This window comes from Rousettus aegyptiacus, unplaced genomic scaffold, assembly GCF_014176215.1.
Source record: "Rousettus aegyptiacus isolate mRouAeg1 unplaced genomic scaffold, mRouAeg1.p scaffold_m13_p_1, whole genome shotgun sequence".
NCBI classification, from domain to species: Eukaryota; Metazoa; Chordata; class Mammalia; order Chiroptera; family Pteropodidae; genus Rousettus; species Rousettus aegyptiacus.
In genome coordinates this window covers 180,846,582-180,869,432 of record NW_023416284.1, presented here as the reverse complement: position 1 = coordinate 180,869,432, position 22,851 = coordinate 180,846,582, and the positions used below count along the sequence as shown (strand labels likewise).

Genomic DNA, 22,851 nt, shown 5'->3' with positions numbered 1-22,851 from the left:
ACGTCCCATCGATGAGCAGGTGCAGGCCGACATGCAGACAACGAGGGGTCCCAGGGACACTGTTCGGCACCCCCTACCCAGCTTTACTTTTACTTCCCCAAGTAAGAAGCTCTGATGGTATATTTGCTTTTTTTCCCCCAAGTTTTCTTCTCCATTCTTAAGGAGCTTCTGATCCCAGAACATAGTTTAAAACCATTCATTGTAGACCCAGATTCTCAAGAGAAACATTACAGCTCTGGGCGTCAAAGAAAACGTGTAACACAAATGGCACACTGCCTGTAATAAAGCACACCCCCCCACACACACACTCTTACCTGTTAATAAAGCACACACGCGCCCCCCACACACACACACACACACTCTTACCTGTGACTTGGCAATCCACTGGAGAAGGCACGCAGGCCAACGCAGTTTCCAATTCAAAGAAAGTGTTCCGGATCCCCAAGCCAGAGTCAATGTCTTGATGCAGGAACTTGGCGTTTCCTGGGTAAACGTCATCATTGCAAACGAATCGGATGATGAAGGCGTCGCTGGCCCCTGGGGAACAAGAAGGCCTGACTGTGAGATACGGCAGCGGGCACAGGGCAGGCCCAGCGCCCCGCTCCCGGCGAACACGGCCGCCCGCTGAACGGTGGGGCCGCGGGGCCTGCCCCGAGCCGCAGAGCACGGCCACGGGCCCTGCGACGGCGCCCCACGCAACGGTGCGTTCGCGCTGTGCCCCTGACGTCCTGCCGCTCTCTCATCCCAGGAAACGCGCAAGTGCAACGTCCGTCTACCCGCCTGAATGTCAGAAGCTACGTAACTGCCCTTTACCCGTGTGAGCAGAACATTTGCCAAGTTCCTACCACACACGGGCGTGAAAGAAAGAAAACCGTGCCCTGCGCGGAGCTCGCGCTCCGGTCCGGGGCCCCGCGGGCGACGGCAGACGGGGGGCGAGAAGCGGCACGACGGGGGCAGCAGCAGCCACGGGCAGGAGAAACGCAGAGGTGGCGGGGGCGGAGCGTGACACGGCCCAGCCACCAACACACCACCTCCCGCGGCACTCCGGAGGCGGCCGGTGTCGCCACCATGCCCACTGAATCAAGGAGCACACCGATGCCAAGAGAGGTTAAGGAACGAGCCTAAGGCCACACAGCAAGGTGAGCCGAGCCCCGGGAGTGCAGAAGCCTGGATTCAAACCCGGGGTTAGCGGGGGTAGCCACGTGACCACGACCCTAACCCTGGAAGAGACAGAGGGTCATTTTCCAAATGAGGGCAGGAGGGAATCATACATAAGTGCCTGATCCATCGCATTTTAAAGCTGCGCTCTGAAACTGGAGAGCAAAAGAATCTTTAAAGAAGAGTGAAGCGCGTCGTTTCTGGGCACTGAGGTGACCGAGCGGGCCACGCGATGGCCAAGAGCCAAACGCATGTTCCATCTGCAACGCGAAGGGCCACCACCGCCCGGCTCCACGAGGTTCTCCTTTAACCAACTAAAACTTCTCCCTCTAACTTCCATCTTTGGCCCGAATCCTCCCCAACGAATGATGCAGACCAAGCCTAATTCCTTTTCTGAAGGACGAGCCTTCAGAGAGCTCCCAGCAGCCCCCAGACCCATGTTTTCTGTCCCTGAGGTTAAGACGGTTCCCAAGTCTTAACTCCTGAAGTCACCCGTTTGCTGTCCTGCCAGTTCTCCTCCGCGTGTGCTGAGTGCTCGGCATCTACCGCCCAAGGCGTGATGCGCAAACACAGAACTGGCGACGGCAGACGGCCAGGAATCCAGGAAAGCAGAGCCGCCGCCCAGTGCTCACTGATGCCGGCTGAGACGGCGTTCAGACTTTGAGCCGCCGCGCCACGCGACGCCCCCACCGGGGAGCACCACGGTGCACGGTGGGGGGGCAGCACACGGGTCACAAGCCAGACAGAGGCGGATTCGAATCTCAGCCCTGCTGCTCACTGGCTGTGCGGCCCTGGGCGAGTCACTGCGCCTCGCGGGCTGCACCGTCCTCACCCGCAGAACAGAAACGCGCTAACTGGCAGAGCCAGGATCGGAATCACGAGACCTGGATCCCAGCCTTGGCTCTGCCCACCGATGGGCTACTGGCTCTGGCCAGGGCACGGGGCAGGGCCGCCGTCACCTGAAGTGAGGAGGAGGCTCGGCAGGGCCGGAGCACCGACGAGGGCGGGAGGCGCAGGGCTGCGTGAGCCGCGGCCGGCTGACGGGCACCCGGCGCGCCCGCACGGGAAGCGCGGGGCACCCGGCGCGCCCGCACAGGAAGCGCGTGACACGCCGTCGCTGAGACGCTGCCCCCGCCCCGTCCCCCCAAAGGTCTCCCGCTTGACCTCGCCCTTTAGGATGCCAGGCTTCTGCCGTACAACACGGCTGTGGAAATGAGGAAACGTGCTAACGAATCTAACACAGGGGAGCTGTATTTAAAGGTGCGATGAAGACTGAACGAAGAGGAGGAAATGTAGAAATTTAAGAACAACCAAAGCGACTTTTATCGCTGTCGCCCTTACCTCGTCACTACCTGAAAGAAACAGGACAAAAGGCAAAGTGAAAACACAGTACACGTCACCAGGAGAACCGGAGGGGCCCGGCTGAAGGACGTCTGGGAGAAGGGACAAGCGAGCAGCGGCCATGCACACTCTCTGGGTTTGGGGTCACGCCTGGGGGGCCCAGGGAGCACAGAGGGTGTGTCAGCGTGGGGCCCGTGTGCCAGAGGCGGCCAGCTCCGAGAGACCGCGGGGCACCTACAGCACACACGCCTGGGACGGTTCTGGTCAGAGAACCGCCAGGGCACCCGTCAGGACAGAAACCGCCTGGTTCTGAGCTCACCTGAGGTGGTGGAGTGGAGCCCTTCGTAGGTCAGGGTTATGAAGCCCTCGGTGGACAGCTGAAGGGTTTTCTCGAGTCCAACTAGCCTTTCTGGCTTCAGAGTCTTTAGGTCGTCCGTCTGGGTTTCAGCCTCGCAGCCGGACGCTGGCTGTCCGTTCAGAGTCCCACAGACGGGCATCGTGCCGCACACGTTAAACTGGGCAATGGCGAGAACCACACATTCAGGCTACGCTGCTCCCCACACGAGCGCCCTCGCGGCTCGGAGCCCCCCAGGCTGCATGGCTGTCACCGACAGGCTACCGACTTCCCAGGTCTGGCGGTTAATTCCCCAGAGTACAAAAAGCAAAAACCACACGGAAACGCCCATCGACGGCCTCTGAGGCTCAGTCCACGTCTGCTCGCAGGCCCCGTGCCTCTGAATGCGTGAAGACGCGCTGCGGACAGCAGGGCGCCCCGTGACGAGGACACCCGTGAGCCGCGACTTGCGGCGTTTCATGTTGGAGGGAGGACACAGAGGCGAAATCGCGATGATAAAAGTAAACATAAGGAACAAAACAAACGAAACGGAAACAGACTCACAGAGGACAAACGGCGGCCGGGAGAGGGGCTGCGGGGCGGCGGCGAGGGAGGTGCCGGGGTTAGGCACAGGTCGATGGCTACGGCACAGTCAGGGGCGCGCAGCGGGCGCGGGGCGGAGCCAACGGCCCCGGCGTGACTACGCGTGGCGCCAGGTGGGTCCTGGGCCAACCCGGGGCGGGGGGGGGGGGGGGCTCACCAATGACGTGAACGTCTAAGCACCACGCCTAACACCTAAAACTAACGGAAAACGATCCTGAATGTCAGCTCTAACTGGAAAACTAAAAATGAAGTCGGTATGACGTGATTCCCCTTTACTTCTTAAAGATGCGGACATCATCTTGTTGACATTCCGTTAAATCTGTGGCAGTTGCAAAAGTGAAGCAAAAAATGCTCCTTGGTACGAAGACAGGAAAGAAAGACCTCTCTCTGTGTGTCCATGCACAACACACACAAAATTAACGACTAGGCACAGAAAGTGTTCTTCCTAAGGACCACAGTCTCCCACTTAAGAAACGGCCAGTTAGGGCGATGCCAGGCGGTCAGGGTTCAGGTCTGCCAGCAGGTCCTCTGGGGCTCACGTCGCCCGGAATGTTCTCTGCGGGGTCTGACGAGGTTCTCGTCTGCATCCCATACTCTTGCAGGCAGCTACGCACTCTCACCTACTCCAAACCTATTGTGGACCACCTGGTGCAAACCAAACTCCTCAGCAGCAGCAGCAGCAAGTCAGAGTAGAGGGTGCGGACGACCACCTGAGGCGCTGCTGAGTGACACACCCACCCAGGTGGTCTCCTGGCTGTAACTCCTATGTGTGGGGGGGGGGGGGCGGGGGGGCACAAAGTTCCCCTCCATATCAAATTTTATAAGAGGTTCTCATCCTGACTTCCTGTTTTCAAAGACTGTCCTCTCCTTCCAATGTGGATTTTGCTACAAGAATTTAAACAAACCAAACCAAAGATTTTTTAGAGCTGTCTCCATTTCTAACGGTGCTTAGTTTATAAGAGCTGGCTGCCTAGGAAGCTGTCAAAGGCTCTAGAATATAGCCACCCTGCTCACTGCCCTTCCACAGATCACACGATCACCATTTCCTCTCGGCTTATGGCTCTCAAAGTCCAGTGGGGATCAGAACCATCTGGAGGGCCCTGCCCCATGAGAATGTGTACCCCTAACAAGCCTAGGGGGTGTCCATGTGGCTGGCCCAAAAGCCCCCGCCCCTGACACACAGCAGCAGACAGGGGTGACTCACTTTCTAAAGAACAGCCCTCATGTGTCTGCCCTGCACCAGGATGGGCTGATGGCTTCACCTCACCTCCCCCTTAAATCGGGACTCTCTGGTCTCCTCCTGGGTAGGCGGTGCCATCCCAGGGCTGGGGGAAACTCCTGAGGACACCTGCCTCCCCCATCACCAGCTGCAGGTGACTTTAACGCCCTGTGTCTGCATTTCAAAGCAGAGTGGAATTCATCGTGTAACTCTTACCACGAACGTCTTCCCGATGCTGGAGACCACGTAGCCTTGGGAATTGTTCAGCGGGTTGAAATTGAACACAAACCCACTGTTCGGGTCCCTTATGGAGCAGGCCTGCGGGAGGAAGCAGGGGGAAGGACGTGTTCCAGCCTAGTCCTCAAGGGCGCGGCAAACACAGATGCCTCCCAAACCTGCACGTGTGTCGTCATAAACCGTGTCCTTCTCCGCTGACTTTAACTTAACTCTCTGGCGGACTCGCCGGCCCAGCAGAGTGGGCCCCTGAGCCCTGCCCAAGCGCGGCCCTGGGCTCGGAGGGTAAGCCCACCTGGCAGCTCTCAAGGCTGCCACATTTACCTGAGCGAGACCCCTGCTAACCTCTGCGGGAGCAGTCAGACACCGTCCGAGATGCACAATAATTGTTTTTTTTTTTTTTTATCAGCGTAAGAAAGTCGATTTAAGTGGCGTCTTCTGTCTCAGGTACGCGCTTAAAGGCCACAGAGGGAAGGAGAACGAGGCATCTCACTGTCCCTCGTCCTCTTCCCGGAGGCGTCACGAACCATCCCTCTCTCGATCCACGTCCACCACACGCGGGGGCAGGGGCAGCGGACACAGCCCCAGTGGGGGACAGGATGCAGCACCCTACCACGTCCGCCCTCCCCGCAACCCGTGAGCCCGGGACCCTGTGCTGCGCACATCCGTTTGGGTGAACGTGGGCTCTGCAGTCAGAGGGTTTGCAGAGACTGAAAAAAGGGAGGGGGGAATACCTCCCATTCTAATGGAAAACTCCCAGAGCTATGAAAACAGACCGCCCCCGGGAGGTCAGAGACCACAGCGCAGAGCAGCTGCTGCTGCTCTCACAGGAGGGGGCTCGGGGGCCAGAGCAAGAGCCAAGGCCAAAGGGCGGACGGCCCAGACCACAGCGTACACAGGGCCGAGGCGGCAGCGATGGGCGGGGGCGGGCTGGAGTGGAAACAGACGGCTGTATCCTGGAGTTGGCAGGGCACTGAAATACCTTCTATGTAGGAGTGAAAGATTAATAACTCAGATCTCTGCAGTGACAGAGAACCCCAGAGCCCACGGGGGTTCCACTGCCACATCGAGGGGCAGTGGGCTGAACCAAAAAAAAAAAGGCTACTCTAGGACTCTGGGAATAACACTGAAGGTGCTGGTTCTCACCCCAGGACCCGGGGCCGGGGTGGGAGAGGGGCGCAGGGTGCCTTCCAGACGCCTGCCGCCGGCGCGGAGGCAACGGTGGCGCCGGGGCCCCGTCTGGAACACGGGCGCGCGGCCGGGATGCGGTGGGGGCGCCCGGGGCCGGCTGGGTGAGGCGCACGCACCTCGTCTGTGTCGGTCGTTATCAGGACGGGACAGGCGGCCTCCGTGTTCCACAGGAAAGTGACCACGCACTCCCAAATGAGGGAGAATATGGGATGCGTATTCTGAAAAATCAAATTCAGGATATCAGTCATGCTAAGCAAACGGAACTCGGTCCAACCCAAAGAATCCCAGCCCGATACACAAAACAGCCAAAAGCTCCTGAAAGGTTATTACGTGTCAGTCAACAGGCCAGGCGCTCGATGAGCATTATCTAGTTCTGATGTGACATCGTCATCGTCCCCGTCACAGACATGTTCTCTCTCACGCTCAGATACTAAGACATCCACCCGACGTCATGGCAGCAGCAAATGGCGAGCCTGGGACCCAAACCTAAGCTGGGTCCAAGTCTACACATTCGAAAAGTGCTCTCCACGGAGAGTGCAGAATGCGAGCCGCCAGGGACGGCGTCGGCCGGGCGAGCCCCGGGGCGGGCGACCCGCACTGTGGTGTCAGGACCGGGGTTGAGGCGTGAGCAGAGGGGACGCAGAGGGGGTCCCTGGGTGCTGCTAGTGTGGTTTCTGGATTGGGGGGCGGGAGGGGGTTACTCGGATGCGCTCCATCTGTGACTCATAATCCGCACACTTCTCTGGGTGTGCTGCCGTGGGGAGTCCCCGAGCACGTGCTGCGTGCACTGCCTTTGGTGACAGTGCCGCCTCCTGGGGGGGGGGGGGTGAATCCCACTTAAGACTTTATCACCTGCTAGGCACCACACCAGTTTTACCAGCACACCACTTATCGTCCTGAAGGCCCCGCCCTCTCGGTCCTAGCGCCTGCAACAGCAAAAGGAAAACACCTCCCAGCGCGACTGAGAAAGGTGACTGAGCTGCAGCCGCGGGCGACTACTTCCTACACCTGCAGTAAGCACCAGGCCCCGGACAAGTGCTGAGAGGCAAAGTGACATGTGAAATTGCTCTGAAAACTAGAAAAAATCGTCCAAACGAGGTGTCAAAGGGGTGCTGAAAAACGAAGGAGCCAAGAGAACTTGCTAGAACTGCCCAGCATCCCCATCGGCAATAAGAAACTAGAGGGGGGAAGGGGAGGTGGGCGGGGCTCCAGGCGGGGCCACACACCATCGGCCCATGGTCAGTGAGCTGGTGATCTCATTCCTTATCAGGGAGACCTTCTTGAACTCTAAAGAAATTATCTCAGGAAAACACTGTGAGTTGGCAAACAGAGAACTTGGGGTCTATAGGACAACTGGAATGTAAGTAACAAAGTCCACTGCACTGTTAAGCAGGGTAAATATGTTTTGCTAGTGCATTTCAACAAAACGAGGAGAAGCTGGAACAGACCCTTAAAAAGCAGACTTTTAAATAATTTATTTGATAACAAACATGGCTTCCAATTATCTCTGCTCTGCATTTATCCATCAAGTTTGGCAATTATTCGGAAAACACGTAACGGTTGTGAACGTGCTTGATGCCACAGAACTGCACACCCAAAAAAGGTTAAAATGGTAAATCCTGTTACGTGTTTTTGCCACGATTTTTTTTAAGCAATGAGGACTGCGCAGAATGACCCCAGACCATTTCCATCTGGAGTTTTCTCTTCTGTCCCGCCCCAGTGAAAAGCGGGCTCCTTTGCCGTGCTGCCTCCCAGCCTCCGTTTACCCTTCCTGAGTTGCCCACGTGTTACACAAACCCCTCCTGGTCTGTCCGTGGGCCTGAGTCGAACCAAGCCTCAGTTTCCTCCTCATCCATGACCTTTAGCTTTGGACTGAACCATCTCCAAGACCCGCTCTGCTGCCATGACCCTCAGCTCACCAACCGCAAGAGCGGGAGGCAGGGTGGTCCCCGCACAGCTCGGCGAGAACACGCGCGTCTACGGAACGGCACGTGAGGCCCGTCGCGTGCCGGCGACCCAAGGACCGGCCCGGGCGCCAGACAGCGCAGCTGCGGGGCACCCCGCACGCGCCCGGCCGCCTCCCGCTGACTCCTCCGGAGCCGGAAGAACCCAGACTCCGGGTCGGGGAGCGAGCCGCGCCTTACCAGGCTGCCCCTGGAGCAGACGAGATGGATCCGGGTGGTGTAGGTCGTCCGCCGCCCGTAGCTGGTGGTGCAGGCCGAGCCGTTGACGTACTCTAAAAGGAGACTGCCGCTGTCCTCCACCGTGGGGCCCGTCTTGGCGACCCCCAGGTTACTGATGGAGACCACTTCGGAGTACGCGCCCTGCGAACAGACACGTCTGTCGGCTCCCTGTGAAGGAGGCGGCCGCCCGCACTGCCACGCAGGTGAGCGCCGTCATTCCTGCGGCCGTGGTCTGCGAGGCCGCCGCACGCACGCCCTCGGTGCACGGGAACCAGCACTCTGCACACGGGAAGTCCGCGTCTCACTCAGGATGTGATCCTACGTCCCCGAAACAACCCGCGCTGCTGGAGTCCGTGCTCTTCATTTTACAAACAGGGAAACGAAGTCAGATGCGGTAAGTGACTTGGCCGAGGCCACCTCTAACAGGCATCGGAGACGAGATTCGAATCCCGTCCAGTTGGCCCAGAGCCAAGAGCTTCGGGCCCCACGCTGCCCTGCCCCCCCACGTCCCCATCCTCTCGATGGGAATGAGACGAGAATGCAGAGGGTCACCTTATTCCACACCTCGGTGGGGGACATGCACATGGGGCCACCCTGCCCGTGTCCCAAATGACTGTGGAGAGAAGCAGAAGCTGCGAGCACCGATCGGGGAGCAGACGAGTCTGCACACACGGAACCCGCGAACGAGGAGGCGGGCTGCAGGCCAAGGCCGCTCCCCCGCCGGGCGCGCGCACACACGCGTACGTGCACACACACACCACAGGGAACTCGATCCTTAACCAGCGGAGCGCGTGCCAGCTTCGAGACGCCTCCACGCTGCCATGCGACGCACGCCAGGAAAAGTACATTCCCGACCTGCTATTTTTAAAGAAGCACATGTCCTCCTTTATTTTAAGACTCACCGTGGAAGGAGCGCACAGAGCCGCACCGAGTTCTGGCAGTGACTGCGCTCAGTGGATGGTGAGGCACGGCTCGGCGCCCCCAGAAAGAGCTAACGCCTGGACCTAGTTCACCCACTGCAAGTCTCTCGGGCCGGCTTCCCCCCTAATTAGCCAGAAGTAAGGGCTTTGGGGAGCAAAAACTATTCCTTGCCAGTGTCTGCTGGTCAAAGGCACTCTTGGATTCAGGCTACACACGGGCCAGGAGCTCCCTCCGCCCCAGGCTCAGATTGGAGGCCGCCAACAAGGCGGTGTAGGGTTTTCAGTGTGGACAATGACTCACGTGGGGGCGGGCGATTTACGCAGAGTCCCTGCTCCGGTGGCCAGGCCCACTCTGACCGGGGAGTCCAGAAGAAGCCACGCCCACCCACGGAGATGCTTGCCCGGGGGTTGACTCACCTGCTGGTCCTTCACGTACTTCATCTGGCAGGCGGCCGCGAACCGGTCGCAGCCCGGCACAGGGTTCAGCGGCCGGCACACGTTGATGTAGTACTTCCTCCACGCACGGTGCTCGCCCGCGCTGTCCATGGAGAACCAGTTCTCCGCATGGCCGCCTTCAGAGACGGCTAGCCTGAAATTTCAAAGCAAAACGTATGCTCCTGGCGCCTACCAAGTCCAGTCTGCCGAGTCACGCCAAGTGGTTAGAGAGACACAGAAAGAAACACGTGCCCCTCCCCCCCACCGCCCCCCGCCAGTCACGCCAAAGATGTTGGCTCGCTGTGGCTCAGGACACCCACGAGGACACTCGGCTTTCACCAGCTCAGAACGCGGCAGGTCCTGGAGCTGCCCCCACACCCCTGAATGGACAGTCATCGATTTAAATGACGCGGCTGAGGACGGACGGGCTTTGCGGTGGGAAACGCTGGCTGGCACCACAAAGGCTACCGGACTGTTATCGGAATCCGTGCTGCTTAAAACTCCCCATCTGGTCCTGCACCCAGCACTCACTGGACTCCATGGCTGAGTTACGCGCCCACCGGCAAGGCCTACGCGACCTCCGCACGGCCTGGACCTGGGCCGGGGCCAAGGGCAGCCGGAGCCCGCCTCACCTGGAGAGGTCGTACTGCTCCATCGTGGAGGGGTCGGTGACCACGCACTCCAGAGGCTCCTCCGGGCAGGCGTAACTGGTGTACCACCGGAAGTTGTAGGCAGAGTCATCTTCCTCCTAATCCCATGACAAGGAGAAACGGGGAGGGATGGCAAAGAGAAAGGCGAATGTCACCCAAAGCCAGCACGAAAAGTTGAAATAAGCATTTCCTGTAAAAAACCACGGTAGGAAGCAAAGTTTACTTTGTCCACCTCCTTTCATTTTACTAAAAAGAAAATGGACCAGTGACAAAATAAGATGGAGATCTAGCCTCTGTTAAATGAAAACGAGGGACGGTTTTGATGCTTTTGTGTGTTTTATACCCAACACCAACAGGTTGTGGGCCAGCACCAAGAAATACCGCTCACTGAATAAACAGGTCAGGAAATGTACGCTGCTTATGCACCATGGAAAATCAGAAAGAATTAATTAAAATCTCGAGAGATGACAATTTGGCCAGAAAAATAAAACCGACAACAGCTCTGCTTCAAAACAAAGGGCCCAGGGCAGGCTCGTGGAGAAGTCAGTCTTGGGGAGCCAGACAACTTGACGGTTTGCCCGCAGGGAACACCCCAGGTCACACCTCACCTACAGTGAGAACCTCATCTCACTCCAGAAAAGTCGCAAGCCCCGTCGTAACCGCTCGAGAGCGACGTTCTCTCCCCGGCTGCCGTCAGTGCACAGGCACACATGTGTGTGCACACGGCACACTCCTACCTGGTACTCGGGGACGCCCACTCCAACCTCTCGGTCACAGAGGAAGGTGATCAGCGTGGCTCTGGGCGTGTGCTTTTCATCATTATAGGGCGTGCCACCTTTGTAGTGGAGCTGGATCATCCCGTCGTAATAGGAGAGTTTAGCATTACTCAGTCCCAAGTTCCAAGACTTCTTATCCCTAAAACAAACAAACGGTCTCTCAGAAAAGACACGGAGACCAGGAAACCAGAAGTCCTGCAATGCCATGACGCTGAGGGAGCAGCTGGGACCAGGACCCAGGCCTGCAAGACCACCCTGCTCCCGACTTAGGACTTCTAAGCCCGGTGGGGTGAGGACGACCCTACCCCCACTCCAGACCCCATACCCACGGCTGCTTTAAGAGACAACTCCCTTCATTTGAACTAATACTCCACACAATGCAGGAACGTACATATAGGTATTAAGAGCTGAGAAGTGCCAGCTACGCTACGTGGAGGCACGAGGTAAACCCGGTCTCTTCCAAGGGGGCGGCCTGCCCCTCTTCCCGGAGATTAAGCTCCAAGAGCCCTCCGGCTCTCGGGCCAAGTCTTCTCGGTGTTTAGATCAGATGCTCATTGTAAAGTGATGACGGTAACAGAGACCTCGCCAATTCCCGCGTAAACCACCTGTTAGCCCGGGACACCTGGAGGAACACCCGTAACCGGGAAGAGTGACTTGCCTCTTTGCCACCTGACAGGCCCCCGAGCCCGGCTGGCAGCCGGCCCCGGACACCGCCGCGCAGACGTTTATGTAGAAGTCGTACTTCTCCGTCTCCACCTTGTAGCTGCCGTCCTTCTTCGTGAGAGGCGACAAATCAAAAGAGAACCCTGACAAAGAGCAAAACGACCCACGCATGGAAGGTCAGTCAGACCCGGCTGAGGAGGGGGGTGACCTCGGCATGCAGCTTAAGGACAGACTGCCCAGTGCCGGGGCCCGAAGGGGCCTTTCAGGCCGCCCGAACCACAGTGCCCGACATGTCTCTCAGAGACGGATGCACCCCCATTTCTCCCGTTCCACGGTGTCGACCTAAACACTCTTTTCAAAGCCTGTAATTGCTGGTTAAATAAACCACCACCGTTCAAAGCGGATGACCACGATACAATGACCTTGGAGAAAAGTCTCTGAGATAAGTTTCTTGGCCAGAGACTCACGCACAGAGCCTTTTCAAACATGATTTATTTCCTTGTGACCCTCGGGTTTTGCATTCAGCAAACCTACATCAACCATGAATTTAAGAAGGTTTTTCATGATCTCAAAGGAGCCTCAAACATTAGATTGTAAGAACTGGGGTCACGCAGTATCACTATGATTCTAAAGCAGGTTACCTCTGAAACACGTGTAGAGAACGTTAACACAGAAACCTGAGCAGCGCCAGGTGACACACACCTGCCTGCGAATCGAAGACCGTGCAGTTGTCACCCTCGGTCCTGGACAGTACACAGGCCGCGGCCGTGTGCCACTCGAACTCGTAAAAGCAACCATCGTCCCTGGAGGACGTCAGCACGGGGGCACTTTCCAGATCCCCTGTCAATGCAGAAGAAAACGCCATCACTCGCCATTCCAGAAAACCCTTCGGTCGACAAGCTGTCCTACTCATACGGCGTGATTCCCCCCCACCGCACGAGGTCTCTAGAGCAGTGGAACCCACACAGGCCGAGAGCAGGGTGGTGGCCGGGGAGGCGAAGGGGTGGTGCTGAGTGGGTGCGGGGCTTCTGTCTGGCAGGGTGGCCACGGTCTGGAGACGGTGGCGGGGGTGGCTGCGTCACAGTGCAAGCGCACTTAATGGCACTGACCTCCACACTTACAAACGGTTAAGACGGTGAATTCCACCTTACGTGTATTTTAGGATTTGTGAGAAATGGAAATTTTGTAATGTGTACATTTTACCGTAATTTTTTAAAAAAATCATTCGAAAAGAAAAAATAGTCCTCGCCCTTGACTTTATCCCATAGCTGAAAATTCATCCAAAAGAAATATTTCATCGGAAGGTGGAGAGGACCCTGTTAACAACACAATCACCGATACTGGAAACATACTATTAACCCAACAATAATGAAAATGCTTAAAAACAGTAAAGCCGAGCCATCATCAACAAGGAAGTCTCTAAAAATTACAAATATAACTGTGAAACATAGAAGAATATTCACAAAATAGCACATTTTAAGGAATACAAAAATGTGTAAATACGCATAGGTTTCGACCCTGTAAAAACAACATAAACGAACAGATAAAGGAAAGGAATGGGGAGCTCGTGGGCGGCGGGTCCGCGGCGCTCGCAACTCCCTGTCTGCGGGGCGCTGAGCGGCCCCATCACTCTGGACCAGTCCTGAACTGAGGAAGCCACGCTGGGATCCGGAGCTCGTTTGGAAAATCACAACACGGCCCCTCGGACACGGTGCGGCTTCTCCACTTCTAGACTGGTTTCGGGCAGGGGATGGGGAGTCGAACCCAACTTAACTGCCAGAAGATTCCAGATGGAACCGCTTGGCACCGCCCCTCCCTCTCGACCTCGTCGCCTTGGCAGTGGCCGAGGGGGAACCGAGAGCCGAAGAACACGGGCACGCCGCTGGCAAAAGCCTCGCGTTCCGTCTTTTTTTAAATTGTTACCTGGCTTGCATACGAGTGTTATGTTAGTTGCTATTTTCTTCTCATCACCACAAGTATCACCATCTGAATAAGAGAGCTGAATATTTCCTTTCTCTTTTATGGGAGGAGCAATAAATTTGCCCAGATTTTTACTTCCGCTCTTATCTGATAAAAAGAACATGGGAGGGAAAAAAAAACAAACAGAAGACATGATTAACAATGCTAACGACACAGACAAAGAGGCACCAAAAATCAGCCCAGGTGCACCTAGGCCCCTTCCCGGCCCGCCTGGCCTGGCCCGCGTGGGTAGTGGGTTTTCCTTGAGTGACAAGTTTGGCCAGGTGGTGGCAGCCACACTGAAAACGCCAAAGCCACCTCCGGGCTTAGCAGGAAAGTGTGAGAAGGATCAGGTCGTCCTGAGCCAGGAGAGGCAGAAAGGCAAGCACACCCTTTCTGGGGGCCTCAGCTCCCCTGAGACACAGGTCTCCTGAGAGCGAGGCCAAGGCACGAACAAAGCAGAAACTAACTGAACCTGCCCAGCAAGTCGAGAAGGTGACCACTTAATTCTCGGTTCAGCTGATTTTCACTATGAAGTTCTGCAGGAACTAGCGAGGACCTGCTCCGAAGGACTCCCACCAACTCTGAAGACTGGGGTAATTCAGAAAACCCGGCCTGGCCTCACGACGCCCATCTCGTGCTTGGAACAGATTCTCATCATGTTCCCTGCCTGTCACTTCTGAGGCAAGTCTTAAGTGACGACTAAGGAGTTACGTATCTACATCTAGCTGAGACATCTCTGCCGGACGCTACGGACCAATGCAACACGGCAGAGGGAAGCTTCGGGACACGAAGGCTACGACACGAGAGTCCTGTCACCTCACGTCATAACTTTTGAACAATTCCAGGCCGTGAAGTTGTTAAAAAAAAAAAAATCAGTTTTACACAAGTACTGGCAACTTCAGTCCTTTACGCGCTCGCTGATCCCAGGGAGGGAAGCAGAGACAAGCCGCGGGGGGGGTTCCTAACTCCACGTCCCCAGGCTCACCGACAGAGCACACGGCCGCGTCTTCAGGACAGCCTCTCGCCTGGCCCTCCTGCAGCACTCTGTGGCAGATATTAATGAAGAAATGCTTCTTTTCTTTTTCCTTCTGGCTGCCATCCACAGCTTCCCAATTCTGTTCCGGTTCTGTTTAAAAAAAAAAAAAAAAAAAAGCCTCTTTAGCCAAAGGCAGTGATTATTTCTGTGAGTCACACCATAAATGATGATTAAGCAGAAGGGAAAGGCCCAATGCTCACAAGCCTGCGGTCGCGAAACCTCAGGCACCCACGTTTCTGGACCCGGGCAGGCTGCGGGCGCAGCCACTCACTGAGGAGTTCAGGCTTCTCGTTTAATGTGACAAAAACAAACGGCGTCCAATGCCTCCTCAGAAGAGCGGGCATAACGAGGGGGACAGAGCATTAAACAGTGAGGTTCTCCCAAGCCCCAAATCACAAAACCAGAAAGCCGAAAGCAAAGCCAGATGGCCGCTGTGCCTCGGGAGTGGCAGGCGCCGTGCCGGAGCCGCCGCGCCCACAGGCCAGCCAGGGAGATGGCCTGCGCAGCCTGAAGGACACCCGCCACCCCTCCCACACCGGCAGGCCGCGCGTGGGGCGAGCGCTCGGCGCCACGAGGAGGTACACAGGACAGGGGTGGTCCCTGGACTCAAACAGCTCGTGACCTAGGCATCCAGGAACGCGACAGAGCAGACACTCGCAGAAGGCGGGGGAGCTCCTGCCGAGTGTGAGTGCCAAGCACACCGGCAAATCTAAGGGGTGGTCACGAAGGGCAGGCCTTCCCCTGAAGTCGCCGAAGCCACGAACGAGAGCTGTGTGAAGGACGACGTGGACGTGCAGATGCCCCTTCTCCAGACTGGAGACCGGGGTGTGGAGCGAAGCCCCACGGCTCATCACAATGATGCCACAACAGCGGCACCCCAGTGCCAGCCGCCGGGAAGAAGCCATGACGGCCGTGCGTGCCGACGAGGACAGACTGCCCTGTCCTTGTTCCAAAGTCCAGCTTGGAGTGGGGTGGGCTGTAAAGCCATCAGACGGGAGGGCTTTCTGAGCTAGTGGGCAAGTGTTTTAGTGCTCACCTATGGCTTTCTCAGAGCCACCTGGGTGCAAATGCCACAAAAGTAACTATTCCACGTCCCTAGAGGCGCAGAATGGTGACAGAAGTGGAGGGATGCGTCTCTACCGCCCTCACGGGCCATGGATTGTGTCTCGCACACAGTGACATTCAAGAAAACAGAAGACTGAATAAAGGGGATCCAACACCACCCCTGTTTGCTGTGAGAAACCTGAGGCCTGGAGAAGGCAGGCAATGCGCTCAATTAAAAATGAGGCAGGACGTATCCACACGAGTCCTCAAACTCATCTCTGACAGGAGGCAAGGGCTCCCTGCTGAGCAGAACCCACCTCTTCGTGCCTGCACCCCAGAATCAGCCATGGCGCCACTTCCATGTTTAAAGGGTGCTGAACTACAAAAGCACAAAGAACTGACTTCCGCAGTCCCATGTTGGAAGCTCCCAAACGCCCCGCAGACCAGGAATTCCTCTTTCTAATATTATACTTCTAAGGCAGATGGGACGAAACAGAGGTCCTAGCGCAGCTGGTGATCACGTGACTCTCCCTGCCACAGGTACCATTCTCACTTTACAGTTGCAACCCGCCTCTACACACACTGAATTCCAGGGCTGCTAAAAGGACAACCCCAGACACTTGCCAACCAGACTGCCACCCCTGCTGGGAGACCCCCCCCCCCGCCCCCGCTCTCATTCAGCGTCCTCAGGCCCGTGGAGCGGGATTCGCGCGCGTCAGGGGTGCTGCCGGGCCCCCCCCACGCGGGCTGAACCTGCGCAGGGCAGACGGGCAGCTGCATTCGTTCGGCAGACGCATACGTCCGCCACGCACGTCTTCACGGCGAGCCAGCGCTCTGCGCCAAACCCCACCTGTCACCCGCAGGGCGCTGCACCCACATCCTCAGCCTTACCGAGAGTCTGAGGTTGGAGGGGGGACACTGGGCCCGTTTTAGAGATGAGAAAAGAGGCAGTGAGACAAAGCAGGACAGCACAGGGTCAAAGGCCGAATGGACCCGGCCTCACCAACCTTCACACCAAGCCTTTCGCCCTCGAAGCCCGGCTGTTCGAGCACTAAGGGGGACACTGCCTACTTAGAGGCTGTTGTAAGGGTTTAAATTTACTTCAATTTTTTAAATTGAGATGTAACTGACATATAACACTGCTTTAGTTTCAGAAACACAACATAATGACTCAATAAACATATATGTTACAAAACGGTCACCACAAGTTGTTAATATCAGTTACAAATTCGTGTGTGGCTGATGAGCATTTTTAAGATCTCTCTTAGCAAGAGTTTAAATTTTTTAAAGAGTTTCTAATCACATAGCACAAGGCCTAGTATACAGTAAGCATTTGGCAGGTTTTACTAAAATGTGATAAGCCTGGCCCAAAGTACCCGAAGTAGAAAACGGTGATGCCAACCTCAATTCAGATGTTCTGCCTCCTAATTCATATTGCTATGGGGGGTGGGGCGGGGGTGGGGGGTTCCCAAACGTGTGCACGGGAGAGGCACCGAAAGGCTCCCGGGAACACGTGGCCGATGCACGCGCGGCTGCAGGACCCCGCCCACCTGCGTGCCGGGAACACGTGGCCGATGCGTGCGGCTGCAGGGCCCCGCCCACCTGTGTGCCGGGAACACCTGGCCGATGCGTGAACGGCTGCAGGACCCTGCCCACCTGTGTGCCGGGAACACCTGGCCGATGCGTGAACGGCTGCAGGACCCCGCCTACCTGCGTGCCGGGCCAGGGCGGACAGGTCATAGCGCTTCTTCCCATCGGTGACGCTGCACAGGAGGTCTTCCTTCTCCTTCACGCAGGCGTACCTTGTGTCCCACGTGAAGAAGTAGGTGCAGTCCACCTCGCCTGTGAACACGGGGGCACCTCTCCCACCATCGCCTGTGCCGTTCGGGAAGGAAAAACGAAACGCTCCGTTACACGGCCGAACCCAGGTGTGTCGAACGAGCACGGGAAGGGGCAGCACGGAGGATGCCCACGCCGAACGCACAGGCCCACAAACCCTAGCCCCACACCCAGAGACCCGAGGGCTCGGAGAGCACAGCAGCTTCTGCTGGGCGTGACAACCCCGACCCCCTCAAAGGTGGGCCTGTGTCCCTTCCGTCTGGGTACGATGCTCTTGACAAGCCACCAGATTGCTTACAACACATTCAATGGGGACATGAGATGGGTACCAACAAGGGACACGGGAGCCACTGGGCAGGGCTCCGCTGCTGCTCAACCTCTGTGTCAGACCAGGGGTTCACGGGAAGGAAGAGACCAGAGCCCTAGCTCCGGGAGTGACACTGGCTTGAGGATGTGACCGCAAGCAAGACAAGCTCCCTGGGGGTCACCCACGAAATGAAGGTGCAAGAGAGACGATGTCTACAGTCACTGCCACCTCGCACAGCTGGAGGCACACCTCCAGGTGCTGTCCGCGCCCTGGACCCTGGGGCTCCATCGGCGTGTGCCTCTAAGGCCCACGCGCACGCAGTCTCCTGGTGCACCCCCGCCCTGTGGGAGCCCCTGCCACTCGCTCTGGTCTAGAAGCCAGCTCTTCCCCTCACACCCCAAGTCCACGAAGCCTGGGATTCCATGAACTGTGCCGAGTTCTTTGCTTACGAGAAATGCTCTCCCCTGCCTCTCCAGGCCAGTGGGCCATGGCCAAAGCTGTTTCCCGCCCCTCGGTGGTTTAACTGTCCTCTGGGCCATGACGCAGCCACCTTAATCGAGGTCTAGTGCACTTCTGCCCAGTGTTCTCCAGGAAAGGGAAATAACATTGTACCAGGGGCGGACAATGTTTCAATTGCAACTTTTACTAAGTATTTCGTATCGTAAACATCATAATTATAATACCGGCAGCAGCAGCAGCGAGCCTGCACTGGGCACATCGGAGCCAGGCACGAGGCAGGCCTCGCAGTGCTACGTGAGGGGCTGGCTACAGAAACAGGCTGTGCTTTAAGTATTTCACAAATACTGGCACGTTTAATCCTAAAAGCCCTGTGGCACGGGTACAGTTTTACTCCATTTAGTAGATTTAGGGTGGCTACATAATTTGCCTATGGTTTCACAGCTAGACAGCAGAGGAGCCAGAAACCAAAGCCAGACAGTCTGGCCCCAGAGCCAGGCTCAAGCACAAGGCGATGCTTCCCCATACTGCTGCGGGCTGTTCCCCCTTCCTGAGAGCAAGCACTTCATGCCATTCTCTCCTAGGCGTGGTGCCCCAATCTCCCTTTCTGATAAGGTGCCCACCCTCTGGCAGGAGCCGGAGCTGCCTTGCCTCCCCCCCACCCTCTCCCCCGGTGCCTTGCCCCCGCCACACACACACGATTTACACCCCGCTGACTCTCACTGGAATCTTACTTTGCAATGTGGAAACGATGTGCCAACCTGAAGCATTCACTGTGTTTGTCTTTTGCCAGATAAGTGTACAAACAACTACACAAGACTACAGATGGTTCCAGCACCCGTCCCTACTTGGAGCTGGTTCTGCATCTGAAGCTTACTAATAATCTGCGAAGAGAGTCCGTCTTTATCATAATCGGGTGCATCTTACCTGTCTTCTTACTGAATTCCTCAAACTGTTTTAGGAGAGCAGTAAGCTAAGACTCCCTCCTACCACACCACAAACCACATCTGTTCACTCGTTTTTAAACACGGTGGGCTTTGCCGTTAGGGGGTAAGTGCTGGCCTTTCACTCTCCCCCCTCCATCCAACACTCACTCCTGAAAGTGCCACCCGAGCTCTCCTGACCCTGGTCCACTGCCAGCGCAGGCCTCCACATGGCCTCCCAGGATGTGGGTCCGTGACCAGCTGAAGGGCAAGGGGACTTCCCCAGTGGAACCAAGGAGCCCTCTGGCTAAGGAGCAGCAGCAGCCCTCTGCTGTGTCTCTGTGCCTTAATCTCCCCTCTGGACTCAGAGCTAAGCTCCATTTCCCAGGCTTCCTGCCTCGAGGTTGGCCAGGCCACTTAGTTCTGGCCCATTAAAAAAAATTGCCACTTCCATTCTGCAGAGTCCCACAGATGCAGCAACACAGATGGAAAGCACAAAGGTCCCTAGTGACCACAGGAAGCAGAGCCTCATGTCCACCTACACTGATCTAAAGAAAATAAACCTTTAAGGTAATGAGCCGCTTAAATGCGTGGGTTTTTTACTAGCCTATCTTAACACATCACTTGTCCCAAAAGGAAGATCTAATCTCCGATTTGACAGGATCACCAATAAATAAGGTGGTATATCACAGCAAACTAGATGCGAGTTGTTGAAACAAATGGCTAAAAAATATATTATGGCTAAAGAAATAAATGTATGTACCTTGTGTCTTAAAATGTACAAGCCCTAGATTCACCAGTGTAAATAATTCCTGGAGAGTCAAGTTAAACTATAAACCACACTACATTACACAGCCAATTAACACCCATTTAGATGCAAAAATACATTGCTACAATTACCCAATAAACACAGAATCTACCATGGAATTTCCTCTAAAAACTCTAAATTTAAATTTGGACAAAGTAATAATGAATTAGTTTTTCAGTACCTACAGTTCGCGCCACAGTTTGGAGGACTGAATCACAGAGCTGGAAGGAGTCGTGACTATTTTATAATCCGACTCCAGCCTGAGAGCAGGCTCAGAATCTCCCACACGACACCGTGAGATCTCTCCGTCTGCTCTCCGTGTCCCGACCGTGAGGAAGACAGCGTAGCAAAGCACGGCCACCTGGGCGCGAGGGCATCGTCAGCTTTATCCGGGCTGAGGTCACATGAGTTGGGTGGCGTGTTTTGTGTGGATTTTATGAAGCGAATGTGGCGAATCATTAATGACCATTAAATATCAGTGTCGGGCACACAAATTTTCACTGTGATGCTCTTTCTACTCATAGGTTTCAAAACGTTCACGATAAAGAGAGAGAGGAAGAAACGCCTGCGGTGTTTTCTTCGTGCCCCAGCGCGTCTGGGCTGCTGCGTCCCCGCCTCTTCCCAGCGAGGCCCTGGCCGCCGCCCCCCTCGACGTCCGCCTCGCCTGCTGGGCTCTCTTGGGACCATTATCTGACCTTCTCGGCGTGCCCCAATGGGGTCAGTGCACCCTTACAGACCCTGGTGAGTCATTTATTAAAAACCCAGAGGAGAAGCACGCCACAGGATACTGACAAGGCGGGAGGGAGACTGGGACGGACCACAGGACCCAAGAGCAGAGGGGCTGGGCCAGTGGAGGGTCCCAGAGGCTCGGCTGGGGAGGGCAGGGCGGCCCGAGGGCCTGAGGCCTGGGGAAGCGGGGCACACAGGCTGCATTTCCCAGGGACGGGGACGCGCAGGAGCGGAGGTGTACTCGGAGGGGGCCTCCTAAAAGCAGCGGGACAATGAGAGGTGAAGAATCCGGGGAGGGCGGCAGGGCAGGGAGCCCGGTGGCGGATGCATCCCGAGGCCACGCCCGCACCCCTGGGACTGCACACGGACTTCTAGATAAGTCCAACTCCTTTGCAGGACCCATGAGCTTTTCATGATGTGGCTCCATTCTCCTTCCTGGGGTCACCGTTAGCCATGTTCTGCATGCATACCCCGGATGTGTGAGTTGCTCCCTCTGCCCACAGCCACCCCGCTTCCGCGCCTGGCTCACTCCACCTCACCCTGCAGGGCCCCCCAAGAATCACCTCCTCTTTCTTTACCTGCCTCCATGCCCTGGCTCCCCAGACCCCAGCCCACTGACCCCGGTGCCTCAATCCTGATCAAGTGGCCAGCGGCCACCCCTGGGGGTAGCTCTGGTCCAGCCCATGTCGCCCAGCAGTGCAGTGGTCAGTGCTCTCTGTCTCTGTCTGTCTGTCTGTCTTTCTGTCTCTCTCTCTCTCTGTCTGTCTTTGTCTCTCTCTTTCTCTGTCTCTCTCTCTCTGTGTCTCTCTCTCTGTCTCTCTTTCTCTGTCTCGCTCTCTCTCTGTCTCGCAGACACCTTGAGCTGTCGTCATACATCCGCAGGTCTCACAGGGTCTACGTAAAGAGGTACTGACGAAACGGACGCTGACTGACTCGGGTGAGGGCAGCACGTCATGAAAAGGGCCGCGAGCCCGGCCGCCCGGGGGAGCGCAGAGGGCTGACGGGAACAAGGACGGCTGTGGCCGCAGGAGACGGGGAGCGGGCGTGAGGCTCCCCATGTGCCGTTCGCTAGGCTCCCTCTCCACTGGCTCTGCGGGCAGCTGACTAAAGCCTCGCCACATGCCCGGACACAGGCTCCTGGAGCCCAGTTCACAGCACACACAGCTGCCTGTCCCGGACCCTGCAGGGAACCACCTGGGAACCTGCCCGCGACCAAAGGGTCACAAGCTCCGCAGGAAGCGCCAGGAAGCTGCTCGGGGTGAGGCAGCCGCGTGCGCGGACGGCAACCCTGCACCTCCCCGCAGAGGCGAACCGCGTCCGGGACCGTCCGGACATGGAGGGCATGGCTTTCTGAAATTCCGGGGCCGCCGTGACTTCAGGGAGCTTCCCCTAACCACTCAACAAAACCAAACTCATGCTGTGACTTCCGGAGATACCAAAATCCAGCCCCTACCACAGGCCCACCACCGTGCAAGGGTCATCCTGAGACGTCGTAAAGGAAGAGGGGTGTAGCGACAACCCGTTCGAGGCTGGCGAGCAACCCAGCAGCTGCGTCCGTGGGCCCTTTGGTGCGAGCCAGAATTCGAGACAGAAACTCTGTCCCAGCAGGCCCGGTGCTGGGCCCACTCCCAAAACAAACAGAGCGGGGGGAAGATGGAAACAGGATGTGTGGGCTGCTGGCGGGGCACTCCGACGAGTCTGGGGACTGCAGGCGGCCACGCCCAGCCGAGGACGGTGGGCGGCCCCACGCGCATTCCACCCCCAGGACACACGCCCATGGACGCCGAGCACAGGTGAGACCCCAGGCCGCTCACCTGCAGTCTCGCTGCACTCGAAGTTGATGACCGTCATGCGCTGAAAGCCCGAGCTGCACTCTTCGCCTCCAGAGTATATCAAGGTGAGGTCTCCATCGGAGTACCTGACACACAACACACACAGCACGCGCGCGTTTGGTAGGACCGAGGCAGAAACGTGCATTTTTAAGCATTTCTGCTTCAAGCCCTTTGCAGACCATCCACAAATCGGCACTGACACAGAGCA

General features: G+C 56.8%; 1 protein-coding gene across 1 annotated transcript in view; it reads right to left on the bottom strand.

Annotated features, from left to right (window-relative positions):
• The window catches only part of IGF2R (insulin like growth factor 2 receptor), a 96,183-nt gene that overhangs the window by 31,125 nt on the left and 42,207 nt on the right, over nt 1-22,851 (bottom strand). Inside the window, exons 10-23 of the mRNA XM_016152752.2 lie at nt 22,626-22,729; nt 17,460-17,624; nt 14,655-14,795; nt 13,631-13,774; nt 12,410-12,547; nt 11,703-11,850; nt 11,006-11,183; nt 10,251-10,366; nt 9,601-9,772; nt 8,225-8,404; nt 6,197-6,298; nt 4,872-4,973; nt 2,819-3,014; nt 367-537 (exon numbers count right to left, since the gene is read on the bottom strand). Coding sequence (XP_016008238.2) covers nt 367-537; nt 2,819-3,014; nt 4,872-4,973; nt 6,197-6,298; nt 8,225-8,404; nt 9,601-9,772; nt 10,251-10,366; nt 11,006-11,183; nt 11,703-11,850; nt 12,410-12,547; nt 13,631-13,774; nt 14,655-14,795; nt 17,460-17,624; nt 22,626-22,729 — 2,057 coding nt within the window. The remainder of the gene's footprint in view (nt 1-366; nt 538-2,818; nt 3,015-4,871; nt 4,974-6,196; nt 6,299-8,224; nt 8,405-9,600; nt 9,773-10,250; nt 10,367-11,005; nt 11,184-11,702; nt 11,851-12,409; nt 12,548-13,630; nt 13,775-14,654; nt 14,796-17,459; nt 17,625-22,625; nt 22,730-22,851) is intronic.